This window comes from Scatophagus argus, chromosome 14 (genome assembly GCF_020382885.2).
Source record: "Scatophagus argus isolate fScaArg1 chromosome 14, fScaArg1.pri, whole genome shotgun sequence".
In the NCBI taxonomy this organism is placed as follows: Eukaryota; Metazoa; Chordata; class Actinopteri; family Scatophagidae; genus Scatophagus; species Scatophagus argus.
The window spans coordinates 22,024,034-22,042,753 of NC_058506.1; the positions used below are offsets into that span (position 1 = coordinate 22,024,034).

General features: G+C 44.4%; 1 protein-coding gene across 3 annotated transcripts in view; it reads right to left on the bottom strand.

The window, feature by feature from the left end:
- Positions 1-282: 282 nt before the first annotated feature.
- ppm1e (protein phosphatase, Mg2+/Mn2+ dependent, 1E) overlaps positions 283-18,720 on the bottom strand; it is a 36,938-nt gene continuing 18,500 nt past the window's right edge. For all 3 annotated transcript variants that reach the window (XM_046410338.1, XM_046410336.1, XM_046410337.1), the window contains exons 3-8: positions 12,394-12,515; positions 10,619-10,818; positions 9,928-10,116; positions 8,893-9,036; positions 8,033-8,126; positions 283-7,870 (exon numbers count right to left, since the gene is read on the bottom strand). In XM_046410338.1, the coding sequence (XP_046266294.1) occupies positions 6,933-7,870; positions 8,033-8,126; positions 8,893-9,036; positions 9,928-10,116; positions 10,619-10,818; positions 12,394-12,515 (1,687 nt within the window). In that variant the 3' untranslated portion in view covers positions 283-6,932. The remainder of the gene's footprint in view (positions 7,871-8,032; positions 8,127-8,892; positions 9,037-9,927; positions 10,117-10,618; positions 10,819-12,393; positions 12,516-18,720) is intronic.

Below are 18,720 nucleotides of genomic sequence, written 5' to 3' on the forward strand. Positions count from 1 at the left end.
TTTCAAATGTAGACCAAGTGCTGAGGACTGCCGATACGACTGAAATGTCCTGCCTCCTTCATCACCTCTTCCTTTTATTAATGAAGAAAGCTTCACATTCGTTTCCCCCATGGATGAGCAGCTCCTTTTGAACTCCAAAACTAACCACAGACGTCTTGCAGGAGGTGCACCTGTGTGTTACGTCACCCTTACCACAGGTAATCCTGTCCTCTGTGGGGAAAACGAATGGGAAACCGACTTCAGGAACTCAGCATTAATGCTCTGTGACCTTTCAAGTATGGCTGGCAGAACTACTGTTTTGTTGCATCCTTCAGCAGCAGAAGACAAACCCTCAGAGAGCCTTTTAATGCAACGTCATTATTGCTTACAGAGAAAAAGAAAAAGCTTTTTTGTGTACATAGACACACAGTGCAGATTCATGGAGGGCCCTAAAGTTAGACAGGGATTATGAGGGAGCAGAGCTGAACCTCTGCTTGTTTTCATCGTCAGGGGAGGGAAAAATCTGCCTCACAGGAACCTTTAGTGCAAGCGGTGAGGGAGGAAGTGTGGGTTTCTCAGGCTTAGGTAGAGGATTTACCACAAGGAATGATGGCATACACCTTTATTGCTCATACGGTGACAACGTCTGGCAATTTGAAATATGATGAGTCAAAACTGCATGTGATTAATTGAAAGGGTTTTGGTGAATTTTGGTGAAAGCAGCACATGGATCCTCGTCACTGAGCGCTGTTGTGGTACATCTCTCCCTCCAGAGTGCAGAGCAGAGCTTCACGTCAACGCTGAAGACCTGCTGTGAGACTACATCAGTGATTTGAAAAACTCGACAGTGAATCACAGGCTACAGAAAACCACTGCTGCACTGCACAGCTGCTCTGAGGTGTGGCCACAAGTACAACATGCTTTAGTCTGTACACAGCAGTTTAACACCAGCAGCAAACTGCCACCGTTTATGTAAATACCACAACAAAAAATGTTCTTGTTATGATGACAAAGTATCTTGTTTTATGTCCAAATCTTTGTTCACAGCGCCCAAAGCAGCAGCACACTGGCAGTGTGGCTCTGGAGACTTTCCCTTGACCCTCTAGCGATTTATATTTGTGGCCCTGAGTGAATTTTTTTCAACAATTATTGAATGGTTTACCATGAAGGTTGGTACAGAAATTCATCTTCCCCTCAGGATGACTTTTGGTGATGCCGAAGTTTTCTTTTGGCATCACCATCAGAGCAAAAAGTGTCCTGCATCGCATGTTTTTGTCCTCACCAAATGTTAACAGGCTAACAAGCTAAGCTAAGCTAAGGTGGTGACTGTGGTGAACATTAAGCCTGCTTAACATCAGCACAGTCAGTGTGAGCAAGTTAGCACCACTGGGCCACTTGTTTTATCCTGTTTGCACAAGATTGTGGGAAAGTTTCTTTTGGAATAAGCCTGAGTTTAGTTTCAGCAAGCTCTTACGCTCATTATAAGATGAATAAGTTTACGTCAAGGTATCTAACCGTTCTACTTGATCATGACTATGAGACTGCTGATACAAGAAAACTTTGTCATTATAACACGACCCTGAAAACGTCCTGTCTCACTGAGGCAGCGCTGAGTTTGCTGCCCAGTGTGATGTGTGTAAAAGGTTTCTGAAACACAGTGGCTCTAAGTGAGGCCCGAAATCCATTTCACCCAAACACCCCAGCAGCTGAGTTCACTCACGTGTTCCTCATTTCTAATCAGCATCGTGATGATCACCTGAACACCTGCAAGGTAGGAATGAAAACCTATGGACTACTAATACAATCTGCTTGGCAAAATGTTTTGGGTTTTTTTTTTTTTTTAAGGCTGGTACTGATAAAACATTTTAAATCGAAGCTGCAGATTGGTGATATTTTAAGCCGATAATTAACACCTTTATGCAGGTCTTCCCCTGATTTTTATTCATGTCAGGGTGAAAAAGCAGGCTGAAATAGCAGCTAGGCCACGACAGGACACTAAAACTCTCCAGTGAAAGCCAGACTGGTTCAACACCCTAATTTACTTTAGCAGCTCTTGAAGGCAGAGGCAGGATTCATAGACTGATGCCTCTCGAGCAGTTCAGCAACATCACATCCGCACCTCCACCTCAGTCTGGCGGTGGGAGATTCGGGACAGTCCAACATCTGACCGAAGTACATATCTGACCCAACCGTCGGGCCTAGTGGAGCATGGATTTAAACCACCAATTTACAAGACAAAATTATTTTATGTACACTCCTCCAGCACACGCTCAACTCACAATTAGTACTTAGAATATACATACGCATCCGTGCCTAAGTGAATATTTGAAAATGACTGTGAGCTCCATTGTTTTCTGTCACTTCAGCAGTCTCCTTCAGGTATCATCCAACACTTCTGACGATACTTCCGCAAAGGGATCCGGTGGCTTCAGTTTGAGTGTCTCGACAGTACATTCCTCACAGATAGATGCCCCCCAGGAAGAACAGTTTCCCAAAGAAACACCACCTCATGACGACCCACTTCACCGAGTCTCTGAGGACGTTCCGGGACATGAGGTACATTCTGCTCCACTGACAGTCTGATGCTCTTCACCAGTCAGTCCACGGGATGTTTACAGGAGAGTGAAATGCAGCGATGGGGCTCTCACTTTAAGGTGAGTCCCCATCTACCTGCGAGACTGAAAAAGGGAAGGTGATAGTTTTCTGTGTAAAGGATGACAAAACCAGAGCCTGTGGTCTGATTAGTCACCTGTTTTGATATCACACCTTCTGGGTGTTTCATCAGCCAGTGAACAGGGCCAGGAAAGTGGGAAAACCTGGTCATTGATAACACCCTGACATGTGGACAGTCACTACATCAGCCAAACAATGGAGAATGAAGACATTACAAAGTTAGGGAATTTTAGGTAGGGATTAATGTGTCTAAATGACTGTTCGGTAAAACCCCACCCCCGAACAGTGATTGGCCAAACAGTGTCCATGGGGATGTAGTTATAGCAATAGTTGGTATGGTATTTTTTTTAACAAGCCCAACAACACAAGAGAAAAGTGTAAGGAAATCTATTAAACAGTGTGTTTATCTGGTCTAATGCTAGCTAAATGTTGACTAATTGGTTACTACCAACAGCAGTAACACCAACAAAGAGTTACTCCCAAAGACGACCAGAGTATCCATAGCTAGTTACATAATTTTGTGGGATTATCTGCTGTTCAGTATTTACCCACTGGGTGGGTGCCAGAGCTGGATGATACCAGCTGTATCTCAGAATAGTGTGATTACTGTTGTCAAACATCTCAGTTGGCCTTCATCTACATTTCTTTTTAGCAACATACTGCTAAAGCTAAGCATCAAGACAGACTTTTATTATCTGATCTTGTATTTTACCAATGACTGTACAACTAGTGCACATTCAGAATAAAAACAATGCAGTACTTTAACTTCAGTGCCTTTGTGGTGGATTATCTGATGAAGATGCTAACATTTTGCCTGGGACTTGTAGCTTTAGCCTCAGACCTTTAGCAATATACAGCATGTAGCCATCAAGGACATATTTAAGACCCCAGATATATTACAGAGTTGTTTTGAAATCAACCTGTCTGAGTTTTCAACCAACTCACTGAGCAAAAACTAATAAGCTAGCTAGCTAGAATTAAATATGCTAGTGACAGCTGTCATGTCAGCCAAATTCGGCGGTTGCTTGCCCGGTTTGTCTGTGTGAAACTGAGGACTTGCTATTTCAAAAAATATTTGGAATTTTGATGTGTGAATCTGCTGCTGTTATCATTTTAAGCTGCGTGTGTACCATGCGAGAATGGGCAGCTTGACAGGTGTGGTACCTCCAGTACCTGAGCGGGGCGGGGCTTAGAGAACAGTCACTTGCAGCAGCAAATTAAATATATAGCAGGAACAGGGGCAGTTTCCGGACTTTGAAAATGGAAATGAATGACTGTTAGAGCTAGGAAACTTTGGGGTTTAGTTAGTTTCAAAGCAATGGTCTGGTACAGTAAGTTTATAGTCATCAAGTTTGTTTATTAGTTACAGCAATGCTATTGTGTGTATTCGACTGAAAGTTACACATTTAAAGTTTTCCGTATTTTGGTTAAGTGGGTAAAAATGCTATTATATTTTATCATATAAATCAGTATGAGGAATATTATTTCATGATTACATAGTTGTTACTTAATTATGATTTGGTGTTAGATATACGAAACCAGTGAATATAGATAGAGTCGCAAGATGTTATGGACGAGCGCAGTCTCATGAAAGCTGTCAGACCGAACAGTCCTATCACTTGCTAACATAACCGAAGTGCAGCACTGTCAGCACAGTGTTAGACAGCAGAGATGGGACACTCCATTGAAGAATCTAGATCAGATCAGAGAAAGATCCAATTATAAAGGCAGCGTAGGGCCACGGGAGCCAGCCTCAGCGGATTAAACTGGCAGCAGCTATCTAGCAGGATGTTAGCTGTGTAATACTGTGTTGTTGCAGAAGGGCTGTTAACACCACAACTTTATTCAAAGATAGAAAACTTTGCCGTCGTACCTCAAGCGACTGAGGCGCAGCAGATTCTCTTCATGTTATTTGAAGGACTCTGAAATGGCCTCCTTCACTTTCTTCATGAAAAGCTTGACATGTCTGTATGCTAAAAATGAAACTACTGTACAGCCAGCAGTCGATTAGCTTAGCTTAGCATAAAGACTGGAATGAGTTCTATTCAAAGGTTCTACCGAGCACCACCTAATCTCTTAAATTCATAAATTAACACAGTGTATGTTGTTTTTAATCAATAAACAAATAGAAATGTAATAACCAAACATTGTGGCCGGATATTTTATTTATTTTTACATTTGAAAAGAGCCAATTTTGCAGTCACGCTCTGCTGCAAGACTTTAGACTGGCAGACGACTGTCGCTGATTTTCTACTGCAAGAGGCTCTTTGTTACATTTAATTGCTACAAACGTCCTACTAAAAGATAGAGGCCAAAACCAAACTGGTGTACATGTGAACAGAGCCAAGATAGCTGTTTCCCCCTGTTTCAGAGCTCAGTTAAGCTAAGCTAATCAGCTGCTGGTTGTATTTCATATTTAGCTTACAAACATGAGAGTGGTACCAAACGTCTCGTCTTACTCTTGGTAAGAAAGCAAATAACTGTGTGTAATGTCAAACAGAGTAACTGATATGCCCCTACTTTAAGTACAAGCCAGACTTGTCCTTGTTGGTGATATTAACAAGTTAATTCAGTAATTGCAGAATATGTGTATGGAGGAAGTAGGCTTTAGTACAACATATGGAAGGCACATGTTCTGCAGCTTTCAGCCATCCTGGCCCAATATTAAATGGTTTGCACTTATCAGTGGGTTTTGTGTACAAGGAGATAAAAATAAATACACTTGGAATACTTGCAATAACTATGTGGCCCAACAACTATGACAAAAATCTATTTTTCAATACCCCAACCCTGATAAAACAAAAAGAAAGAAAGAAAAATCCCAGGAGTATATCCCCATCTGGAATACTGGACTACATGAAGCATTTATTCAGGTAAGTGACTGCTAATCTTTTATAATCCAGTGTTAAGTGCTTTTATCTGTGGACAAATTGTGGCTGGATAATGGCTGGGTCATTGACTTTATGGGAGGAGAAAGAACAGCATGTGCCTTCAGTCCCAGAGACCAGGAGCAACTATTGTTCTGGCCTCCTCTATGAACTTTATTCATCTGCAACCAAAAGACTGCTGAGGGGAACAAAGAGGCCAGCTAGGCCATTAGAGCTTAATGTAGTGCTCGGTCGCTCAACGTTCTCGACGGCAAGACAAAAGACGTGCACTACCTCGACCTGCATTTACACCTGGCCAACATTTAATAGAAGGAAAGACAATTGATGAAGCTGAGCGATCACGCAACCTCTGTCACTCTGCTGGTATGTGGTACGTCCTCTCGCTTGGATTCGCACTTCCTAATGTGGAAGTGATGACACACACAAGCATTCTGTATATATTTTTTGGGCAATTTAGTTCCAGTGAAGGGGAGTCTCAGTGCTGTTGCGCTGCTACAACAGTTTTAGGAAGGCTGAGCTCTTCTTCAGCTTAGAGCATGACCTGATTTATCGGCCCGCGTTCAGCTATGATAATCTTAACAAACGTATCTGTGTATACATTACAGTCAGCTGCCAGCCCTACTAATGCGATTGTTGAAATGGAGCAGGCAGGTTCCTAAATGTTGAGGAAAGATTTCAAAGAAGACAAGCTTGTTATGACATTGTGTATTAACGCTCATGTTCAGCTATCACACGGGTCTAATGGTCAGGTCTCCGCATTGATTGGGCCAAGCAGTGTATATTTTTACTTGCAAGTAAGAATATAGATCTACAACGCTGTTATTTGTGGTCCAAAATACAGAATTAATGTGGAAAGATGCTGCCGAGAGTGTGGAGCGGCCAAGCAAATAAATTAGTGTTCAGACTGAATGCAAGTGAATGCCTCAGTTTGTGCAGAGGAGCTTTTGTCTTCTAAAACAGACTTAAGCTCCAAAGTATGTTATGTGACAGCTCCATGGAACTGATGTTAGAGTTCACCTGAAACTGCTGGAACCCTCTCCATAACCTTTTCATCAAGTAAAGACAGCCTCTGAGATTATTCTGAACATATCTTATTAACCTGCATTTCTGATCAATGGTCAGGCTACACTTTTGAGCTTTACCTACATCGTTAAGAGCAGGGCTTGTGTTTGGTGGACCACTTTACATTTGGAAACATTTCGTCTTCGGGCAGAGAGCACCGTTCCTCCAACAGAGATTCAATAATCACTTAACAACTGCAGGAGCCACAACTACCTACTATCAAAGAAAGACGTGTTGTTGAAGGCAGAGGTGGGTAAGTGGGTGGGCGGGCTGAGGGGCAGGGAGCAGGACTGAGTAAATGAAGGAGATGGGTTGGTTTGGGTCACCTCTTCAGATGGTGGTATCGTGGGGCAGATGAGGCACTGCCACTCCAGGCCTCCGGCTGGAGTAGCGCTCGATGTGCGGCAGCAAATGGCCAGATGGCAACAGGCCTAGCAGCTGCTTGGATGTGCCTGGCCACCTTCGCCCCCATCGGCGACTTCCATAACCGAGCCTGCGGCTTCGCCTCGCTGCCTGGTTTAACAGCATGGCTGTCTGGGGCCACAATGGGTCCGTGAAGCTAGAGATGCTGGGCTCCTGAAATGGGATACAGGACCTGCGCCTCAGACGACGCTCTCCTCGATAAATATGGGTGGATGTGAAGAGGTCGGGGCTAAATTCGGAGCAGGGCTGCCACGAGCCCTGGGTCAGAGAGATACGGCCCTCCAGCGAAGGCCCCAGCAGGCTGAGGCTGGTTCTGTCCGTGAACGAGTCTGTTCGGTCTTCGTAGCCAAGGTCAGCAGGGGCCGAGCACTGCTGCAGGGGCCAGCCTCCGCGACCCTTTCCCCCGATGTCCGCAGTGCTGCCTCCTTCACCACCATCGCGTTCTGCCCTGACTGCCTCGTCTTCCTCTTCCTCCTCCTCCTCCTGTTCCTCCTCCTCCACCTCCGCTACCTCCTCCTGCTCAGCCTCTCCCTCCACCACACCCTCCTCATCGTCCTCCGTGCTGGTGGGTGGCGGGGAACGTGGGTCCCGCAAGAAGACCACTATAACAGTGATATTATCACTAGAACCTGCGTCACGGGCTGAGGCCACCAGCTTGTGGGCTACCATGGTGGTGTCTCCAGCGTTCTCCTGGAGGTGGTCGCTGACCACCCGCACCGCCTCATCTGGACTCACTGTGTCCCAGAAGCCATCACAGGCCAGGATCAGGTAGTCTTCAGAACCGTCCAGTGGAAAGATGCTATGGTCTGCATCACCACAGATGTAGGGCTTATGCTCCGAGTCGCCTGTCGACACAAGTAACAGATTATTCTGTTAGGGCCAGATCACGTCAGCAGTCCAGCAGTCCAGCAGTCCAGTTCCTCCCTATTCAACTGGTGCTGGAGTGGAACAAGAAAATCATAATATCACGATCCAATATGTGAATATGTGGCTGAGCTAATAGTTACCGATTGCTCTGGATACAGACAGACTGCCGTTAACCCTCCATGTGCCAAACCAGATCACACAGCCGCCCAGAGCCTCGATCCTCTGCTTCTCGTCCTGAACACACACACACACACACACATGAATGTCACGTGACACACAGCAAGCCACATCCTGCCAGCCCCTGCAGCACATGACTCAGTGCAGCACTTAACCTGAATGTTTCTTGAAATAACTGAAACTTTAAGTATTTTTTTTTTATGTAATTCAGAATTTACAAGAACGCAATAACAATAAAAAATTGATTGCAGACAATATATAAAGTGTATAAGTTGTCCCTGTAGCTGCAAAGCTAAACACACATGGGGTATGGTGACTGATTAGTTCTTCTGCACTGATGAACCGTATTGGCTCTTGAGTCCAGCATAGGAAAGACTCTCAAAATCCACATTCCAGCATCTCTAAAGATCACCAGTTAACAGAATTTATCTCATTCTTTTAATATGGACCATAAGTGTAAATAAAAGACAATTTGCCATTTTATTATTATGAGTAAAACATATACATAATGATTATGACCCATGGGTTTTGAGTCAGACTGTTTCTTGGCTGGGACCAGTAACTTCCTGGTTGCCTGGCAACTGCTCAGAACCAAGACATAGTTTGAAAAGCCTAAAACAGCTTGAACAGAATTGCATGTTGAACTTTGGCTTTAAGTACATCTAAGTTTTAATTTAACAATGTCCAATACATGTGCAAAATAAAGGCCTGACAGATGTGAGCTGAAAACTGGACTGGTTTACTCCTTAAGTTGACTTTTCTCTGATTGATTATGTGGTTCTAGTGATGCAGAAACAACAAAAGTCTATGATTATCATGTTACCTCTCTGTCTGGTTTATGTGGTTTCATCAGCTCCACGACCTGGCCTCTCCTGACCAGAATGACCTGGGAGTCCCCCAACCAGGCCACATACAACGTCCGACCCCGCAGGAACGTCACCACACCTGTCGTGCCACAGCGCAGGTGCTGCCAACAAACAAGAGACAGGTAGTACAGTTTACAGCTGCCCCACCTTCACACAGGATACAAACAGGAAACAAACAACCTCGATTTACAGGATCAGGCTCATCAGATCACCATCACAGATCACGTCATGACTAGTCAAGAAAAATCCATTTAACACATTTGATCGCAGGTTGCTGTGAGACTGTTCCATATCATGTCCTCAACAATAACCAGTAAACTACAAGCTGCAGGCGGCAAACGTGTGAATATGTGAAGAAAGAAAAAGGAAAGTTCACGTGGACGAGCTCTTAAAAGAGCTGCTATTGTGATGTTATGTTCGAAGCTGTGAAAACGGTGAAGACTGCTGTCCTCGCAGTAGAGTTAAGAGTGTTTTCATACGGCGGAGCAGCAGCAGCAGCAGCAGCAGCAGTAGTAGTAGTAGTAGTAGTAGTAGTAGTATCAGCAGCAGTAGTAGCAGTGGGAGCGTTAGCAGAAACAGTGGGAGGAGGAGGAGGAGGTGGAGTAGCTGTTGTAGTAGAGATAGAAATACCAGCAGCAGAAACAAGAGTAGCGCTGGTGGCTGTAATAGTAGCATTAGTTGTGGTATTATATACCATGTGGTATTGTAGCAGCAGAAGCAGCAATGTAATAACAATAGTAGTAGCAGTAATAGGTAAAAGTACAAGTTGTAACTGCTACAGCAGTCATAGAAGAGTGCTAGCAGTAGCAGTAGTGGTAGAGTAGAGTAGCAGTAACAGAAGTAGTCATCAAAGTAGCAGCTCCATAATAGTAGTTTTGGCAGTAGTAGTATATAGAAGTATTGTAAACAAGCACATTTCAGTCAGCTGCACACTTTTTGTTTGTTTGTCCAGTGCTGATGTCTGTGAAACGTGTCTTTGCAGACGTGTTTACCTCTCGTGAGGCCTTCTTCACAAAGCCTTCATCGGTGAGTTTGAAGGCTCTGCACAGCGCCTCGCTCGGGTCCTGGCTGAAGGATTCCTGATGGACTAAGTTGACGTGGAGGTGGTTGGCAGCATAAATGGCGGCATCCACGCCGCCGTGACCGTCAAACACAGCAAAGTAAGCCTGTTCCTCCTGATCCTGAGAGACAGCAGCAGCCACACGACACCATTAACACCACAGGTTAGTAAATGTCAACATTCAGTCTTCAGGACACTTGAGAACAAATACGCAAGTGGTGAAAAGGTCTAAAAAAGGTCTAAAATTAGCACTGTAGATGTTGATTGTTCAACAGCGACTTTAACACTCGTGAAAACAGCTCCAGGTTTATCTCCAACAATATTTTTCATGGAAGCAGCCGACGTTACAGAATGAATTAACTTATGAACACACCTTACTGTTGCAGGCAGATATGTTGGCCATATTCACAGAACTAAACTGAGTAGATCTGCAAAACATTGTTTAAATCTAAGTAGATTTACTGAACAGATTTGTGATTTATTACGAAATAGTTTACGGTGGAGTAAAATTTGTTCATGGATGCTGAACATAATTGCGTTATCGAAACCGTCAGAAATCCAGCAGCTACCAAACTCAGAAGAAACATCCATGCTCATGCATGAGGTGAGGAAGTTGTATCTACCTGAACGTTGAAGAGTGTGTTGAAGTCGGGGATGATGACGTGCTTGTCCTCCATCTTGCGCCTCATGTTCTTGATGGCGTGGATGGACGTTTCGTAGTACGGCTGTGGACGGCGGCGGAAGGGCAGCTCCTTCAGCCAGAGGCAGCACATCTCAAAGAGTCTGTTAAACACCAGGCGGGCCAGCTTCACAGAGTCCATCTCTAACACACACACAAGCACAAAACGTCAAGGAGCTTCTGCTCCACAGTCAAACTGCGGATGACATCCTAATCAAAAGGTGAAATGATCACTTGGAAAAGTCTGCGTCATCCCCACTGGAAAGCAGCTTCCCAGGGATCTGCTGTCATTTTTCAGAGAGGCAGATATCATGAAGAGACTGCACTGAGTTATTAGTTAGTGGAACAGAGGCTGCCCTAAAGTGGCTTCAAAATGTAGGCTCTGTGCGTGTGTGTGTGTGTGTGTGCATGGGCTTGACCTACTAACGTTAGCTGCAGGTAGAAAAGTCCATCCTGTCTTTGCCATCGTCCTCTCTCTCACTCTGCTCTCCCAAATGTTATTGGAGAGACAGAGAAAGGACGACCGACACACACACACACACACACACACACACACACAGAACAGAAAGAGGCGAGCCAGACTACACTTTGTCCCATTTCCTCCCTTCACCCTCCACCTTCTAAAAGTACATGCACATCAATCAGTGCCCCAGTACCAAACTTCACTTTGTGGACTGACTGCTCAGCCTCTGCACCCTCCTGCTCCAAATAAAGATGCTTCAGCGCTGTGCCGGGCATCGGGGGGCTACCCACAATACCTTGCAAACAGCAAAAGAGATGAACAGCAGAGTGCAGCGAAGCAACATCAAACAGGATGTGATCAGCTGTTACACAACACAAGGAGCTTTTACTTTGAGGCTGAGCTTTATTCACCACACAGTTTTGGACATCATCACTCTGATCAAGAAAACAGACTCAGCGGCTGTGGGGACTTTTATCTCCAGCCTAATGTTGAAGAATAAGTCTGGCAATATTCCATATCTTTGCTACTGTAAAGAAATCTCATGGAAGGACCAAAGTCAACAATGTCTCAGTCCATCTCAACACCTTCCATGTCCTGTCTGTTCCTACAGAAGATGTTAATCTTTAAAAACAGGTCACAAATACGTAGTTTAATTTGTTAAAAAAAAAAAAAGGCTCAGTTTTTCCTAAAACAGCTGGTAGTTTTACTCCAACAGGAGTAAATAGTGCATTATTTTCAGCAGTGGATTAAGGCACATTTGGTGTTCTTGTGGATTTTTCCAGCAGCAGGATGGTGTACGTGAGATTGACTCATAATAAATTACAGTTTATCACTATGAATGACTCCTCTCAGCACACACGTGATAATTTGAATGCTGGTTAGTGCAGCTGCTGAATATAATTTGTGTATATTTGCATGATGTATTTTCTGTAATAAACCGGGCATATTCCACTTCATCTTACGTCTATAACCATTAAACTAAACGACGACAATTTTAATGAAAACCTCTTGGCCTGCGGCGGCTGCAGTTTATCCCGGCTCATGGCTCTCACTGTGTTTTGGAGTCTCCTTTCTGCCCTCTAGTGGTCAAATCCCACTTAATGCAGCTTTGCGGGGGAGAACTGGGACAAAGCCCTGGTGGTTACACGCCTGTGTGTGTGTGTGTGTGTGTGTGTGGGATGAAGTGAGAGAGAGACCTAATTTGTCTGTGTGTATCAGAGAGAGAGAGCAGCACGGCGGGCTCCCCGGGGACTCACGTGGTAATGGGTCAGCTCCATCTTCCACAGTCTTATTGAGGTGGTGGATGGAGAGGTCCGTCTGCAGCATGCTGTCAGCTGTGGCTCTGGCCAGGGCTGCAGCCAGGGAGCACGGGCAGTTACTGTGGTGAGGAGAGACGACTGGGTTATGAATGGGTCGGGATTACAATAATCCTCAGTGGAGATCAGCTGTGTCTTCAATCGTTCAGACAGCAGAATATAGCTTTAACAGAAACTATAGACATACAGTCAGTCCACAGTGTCAACGCCGATGGTTTTACTATCCTTACTATCCAGGTGAAGTCTTCCCTTCCAATACTGAACAGAGTGAGACATTGACATGACAGATATTATTCTGTAATATCTGTCATGTCAATGGTAATTGGTAATTTAAAACTCCATTACATAGTTTTCAGAGCACAGAACAAGTTTATTTTTTTAAATATTAAATTCCTCATATATCTTGATTTCAGAGAAAAAAAATATTCTTATCAGAAATGTTCACCAGGAGTATAAGACAAGTACAAGTACAAGACCAGGAGTGTGCAGCTAGCTGCTCTGCTTTAGCATTGTGGTACTCTGAGCTAAATGCTAACATCCACACTGTGACAATGCTGAGAGGCTGACATTCAGCAGATTAGCTAATTAGCATTAAATACAAAGAAGAGCTGATGCTGAGGGGAATTAAGCAGTTTTGCAGGTATTTGGCCGTAAATACCTGCAAAAATAACTGATACCAATAATAAAATTCAACCCGAAAATGGTGCGAGATAAAAACTAGAGAGCGAAAGAGAAACTAATCGGACACTGACGTTTACTGCAAATTTCATGGCAATCTGTAGCTGTAGAGATTTTAACAAATAGTTTGTGACATTTGAGACATTTCAATGAATAAGTGAAAATGATGACAAGCTGTTGGCGTTGAATGAAAAATCACGGGATCTCTGAAGTCAGCAGGTTTTATTAGGTGGGGGATCATAGATACTAAGTCCATCTCAGTCTGGATCTCAGTGGTGGACCAACCAACCAAACAACGGCTATGCTGAGAGCTACGCTTCTAGCATGGCTAAAAGTGTAGGTCGGCAGATGTATTAAACAATATTTAATTAAATACCAGTAACATTCAAAATTGAATGTAATATGCACCTGACTTAAAGCATGCGTTACATTTTACTGACTGATGGAGCAATCAAAATAAGCTCTCTGATGACTGACTACCACATTTTAAACGTTTTAGCAGCATTAATTTGGCCGGAGAGGGCTGGTGCCAGAAATTCGTCTTGGAGAACGTTAAAATGATATAACAGCTCTGTTGGAGTGCAGCGATACATCACCACATCTGGCCAGAGCTGCTGTGTGTGCCGGAGGAGGTGTAGTGTGTCTTCTTAAGGTTAAAGAGAGTGTTGAGGAGGAGGAGGTGGAAGAGGAAGAGGAGAAAGACAAGGAGGAGGAGGAGAAGGAGGAAGAGGAGAGGGAAGAGGAAGAGGAGGAAGACAAGGAGGAGGAGGAGGAAGAGGAGGGGGAAGAGGACGAGGATGAAGGCAAGGAGGAGGAGGAGGAGGAGGAGGGGGAAGAGGAAGAGGAGGAAGGCAAGGAGGAGGAGGAGGAAGAGGAGGGGGAAGAGGACGAGGATGAAGGCAAGGAGGAGGAGGAGGAGGAGGAGGGGGAAGAGGAAGAGGAGGAAGGCAAGGAGGAGGAGGAGGAGGAGGAGGGGGAAGAGGAAGAGGAGAAAGACAAGGAGGAGGAGGAGAAGGAGGAAGAGGAGAGGGAAGAGGATGAGGAGGAAGACAAGGAGGAGGAGGAGGAAGAGGAGGAAGACAAGGAGGAGGAGGAGGAGGAAGATGAGGAGGAGGTAGAGGAGAGGGAGGAGGAGGATGAAGTAGAGGATGAGGAGGAGGAGAAAGAGGAGAAAGATGAGGAGGAGGAGGAAGAGGAGGATGAAGAGGAGGAGGAAGACGAGGAAGAAGAGGAGGAGGAGGAGGAGGAAGAGGAGGAGGAGGAATAGAAGGATGAAGAGGAGGAGGGGGTCATTTCAAGGACTGAAGCCTTGCTGAACATGAGTCACTAGATAAGTAGGTCACCTCCAGATGCAGGTAACCATGGTAACCTCACTTCTGAATGCTCTCCCTCACAGTCAGATCAAGTTAAAATATAAAAGTTGTGTTAGCTGATGTTAGCTCCTTAGCTGTGAAGTGACAGCTAAAGTACAAAAACGTCAGACAGGAACGAATGTGGAGTTTTTATTTAAAGCCTTTCCTGGTCGCTCGTTCGTGAAAAACACCGACCTTCAACCTGCAATCGGATCTTCAGGTGAGGAGAGAACACCTGAGTCTGTCATTTTCTAAACGAAACACAGTACACAGACTACTTCACCAGAACAGGAAGTGAAGGCGCACACGGCCACTAACTCACGTCAGTTGACCTGTCGAGGGCACATGGAAAGTTAACAACTCAACCTGACGAGGCAAGACTGTGAACCTCATGGTGGCGCTATGAGGAAAGTGTTCAGCTTTCATCTTCTGGGAACCAGGAATGTGTGTACCAAAGTTCATATAAAACAAACTGCGTTTATTCTTCTGCTAAAGAAACGTTTCTGTCTGGTATCAGTTTCTTTCTGGAACAAAAGTTCGGTTCAGCCTCATCCAAACCCCCAATTCTTCAATCAAGAACCAGCTTCCTCAAAATGTTTCTCCTATTTTATTGCTTTTATTGGCCAGTTTTCCACATTACTCCTGGTCTTCTGTAGGATTTCAACACCGTTTGTTGTTACTGAGCACATCCAGTGGCGTCATAACATCACACGACGCCCATCCTGGTTCAAATTAGTGTAAGATGTAGCAGCGTGGCAACCGAATCCTCCAAGATGTACTCGACAACATGCTAGCTGGTTAGTATGAAGCTGGAACAGACGCTGCACTGCATTTAATTTATCCAGATGAATTAACTGTGCTTGGCTGAGTGCAACACAGGGACATATTTACAGTTAAATGCTGTGAGTTAAGTGTGAAAGGGCCTGTGTGGCTCTTATGCAAATTAGCGGGAGTTTAATCAATGAAACCTCAAGCCAACTGTAGACAGCTTCAACATATTTAATGAATTCAGCTCCGCTCTGCCTAACCGAGGCAGCTACGAGAGGTCATTTTCTTGGATGATTCAAATTCCAGTTCATTTCTGAGATGACGGACGTGTAGGCTTTCCACAGACATGGCCGAAGATGATTGCGTACTCGCAGTCAGTCTCTTCAGCGGCTTCTGGTCAAATCTGGAATTTGATTCTAATTTCTTGGGCTTTGTTTCACAGCTCTTCACATTTCAGACTCCTTCTTTCATAAACGTCCTCTGTGCCTTCAAAGAGGAAAGTCCAGAATAGAAAGAGAAGGTAAAACAAGAACGTGAGAGTCCGTACGATAAAACGTCGGCTAATTCCCCTTCGTAGACAACTGAACTCATTCCGCGTGGAGACATCAACTCCCTTAAAAACAGATCATCAACAGCGTGAGAAAAATGTGTTCCCTTCAAAATAAAAGCCTCAGCCGAGTCCACATGGGATTTTACAGCATTTTGAAATATTCTCTTTAGAATTTAACACACACACAACTAGTTAGCACAGTTATAAAGCAGAGTCAAAAGGTCCACTTGGCTTTTTATTGCGTTTTCTGTAAAGATCGCCACATTTATAATTAAATGTGTCACATAAAAAGTCTTGCTTTGCATTGACAGCAAACATCCTGTAGTTCACTTTTCATATCTGTGGTTATAATTTGCCTCTCCTTTCCTGTTTTCCCCCTGCTGTCTCAATATGTTGTAGTGTCAGAAAAAGCTGCAGAAAACACAACAGGGACTGAAAGGGCCTATTCTTCTCTTCATGGCAACCACAGAGACTACAAGTAACTTCACGGATGATCATGACAGAAACAGTTAAATGTATGAGAAAGGCAATTACTCATTTCCGCCCCGACGCCGTGTCTTTATATATCCAGATAATTTGTGACGTATTTTCCCCACATCGTGGTAGAAAAAGCCTCAGATTCTGCCTGTTATGGACAAAGTCGCTCCTCTCCAGAGGGTTTGTGTCGGTGCTAAACTCCAAACTATTGCCCAGGCAACAGAACAAATCTGTCTGTGCTCAGAGTTTGGAAAAGAGACTTTGATTTAAAGGATGGAGACTCATCTCAGGAGAAAAATACCTCCTGTTCCTGCTCCAAAACATCAGCATATTCATTTTTAACTTTGCCAAATTAATTCAATAGTAATAAGCAACAACCACATGGTGTGGCAGCACCTGTTTGTTGAGTAAAGTCAAAACCAGTTGCCCAAATAAGGCAGCTTAAAAGTCTGGTAATGTGTTTCCATGACGTCGTGACACTCGTACTGTCTACCAGCCAAATTAATGAAACCACCTCCTCCATTTTGGAGATGTTCGTGCGTAGGGATGTACAAAAGTATTGATACACTTGAGTATTGTGTGACATTTTCTTTTGTGATACTGTATGAATTATCAAAAATCGTGTATTGATTTTTAGTGGTCGTGTTTAGATTCAAAGATTTGTGTCGTAGCAATGACGATGAGCCAATTCATCGCTCTGTTCATGCTGCAGTGCAAACAGGTGAAGTCTACACTTTACTTCACTCAGCTCATTACAGGCAAGCAGTCCGCGGGGTCGTTCTTCTGCAGAGAGGTGATGTGTGTGGGAGGCAGGTAAATACGATTGTGCAAAGCATTTCTATAATATGTACCTGTCATTTTATTCTAAAAAAAAAGAAGAAAAATTTGGCATTGCAGGAAAAAATGTAATCCGAGGTTATGCAGAATCGTGAAGTGGTGATTCTGAAAGTAGGGTTGATTTATGATGACATTTAATCACAAGATTAATCACATTCACACCTGGTGTTAATTAGCGTCCTTGTCGTCTTGATTCTGCCACATTATGATCATATCTCATTATGCAAAGGTGGCAGAAGATAAGGAACATGAAAGATCAGGGGCAGCAATGCAGGAGACTCTCGATGGGCCAATACGGCGACAAGATGATGGCCATGCGACAGACAGACACGGACTCGCTAACGGCGCCGGTTCAGTCCGACATCCTGTCGCTTCTCCTGCCATGTGTGAGCAGCAGGTTAATGTGATGTGTTTCACTACTGAAAGCTTCTGTGAAATTCTCCTCCAAGGTGAAGGCCTGGAGCCACTTCACCTGAAACACCTGCAGTATTGTGGAGGTCGACCCCACAGCCAGTGGTCGTCATCAGGTTCATCAGTGCAAAAAGGTACATTCACACAGAAAAAAGGCTTCATCACGTTGAGCGCAGATGTTATCCGGTCTGACGTTCAGAACTGGTCTGTCGGTGGTGGAGCTGTGCTGTGTGGAAAATCTCTAGTTAGTAAAAAGGGGGATGGTCCAAATGGCTTGCAGCAGTATACTGGAGTTATTCTTATTAAAAGTGTAATTTATGGCATCAGAAATAAGGTTACCTGGACCAGAGACAGGTGTGTCTCCAGTCCTGTGATTCCTCTCCTCCCTTAGAAACTTCTTTATCGTGGGACCACCTAAACTGAGACCAAGTCATGACCAAAGACCACAGGGTACTGAGACGGAGTCAAGACCAGGACCAGACCAGCACAAGTCCCACACTGCATGACACACTTAATGATAAAATGTGGAGCATGCAAACCATAATTACTCCTCAAATCCATCTAAAAGTTTCACATTCCCATAAAAACACCCACAGAAAGAGCCAAAGAGGATTCGAGTCATTTATGTGTAAACGTGAAAAAAAATTAAATGTCTTGGTAAAATAATCAAAAGGTACAGCAGAGGTGAACCTTCAAAACGGGGTCTTTCCTGAGCCTGGTCTCAACACCGAGACCAGTTTTGAGTAGAGCAACACGGCACAGCATATTAACTTGAGCCAAACTAACAGTTCAGTCAATGCAAAGCATGTCGATATAATCTGAATCAGATCTGAGTCAGACTTTATGGCTCGACCTCTGCAGCGTCCTCAGAACGGCGTCTTCCACACTGTTACACAATACATTTACGATTCTTGCATTTCGAATGTTTAATTAGTAGACGAAGCATCACAGGAAAGCCTTGTTGTCTCACTTCACCACACGGCGCTCGGTGCTGTGAGCGAACAGAGGTGTGTTACGGAGTGCAGCAGGTAGAAAAGGGAAGCAAAGATAAAGAAAAGGAGGCAGACATCAAGAGGGACGGGGAGGGTCTGGCAGCCAGTATTTGGGTTTGTGTCCTCTCTGTGTTTCCATTCATAGAAGCACTTTCCTCTCTCTCCGTTCCACCACTGGCTGCCCTGTGGGGGGTGGATGCTG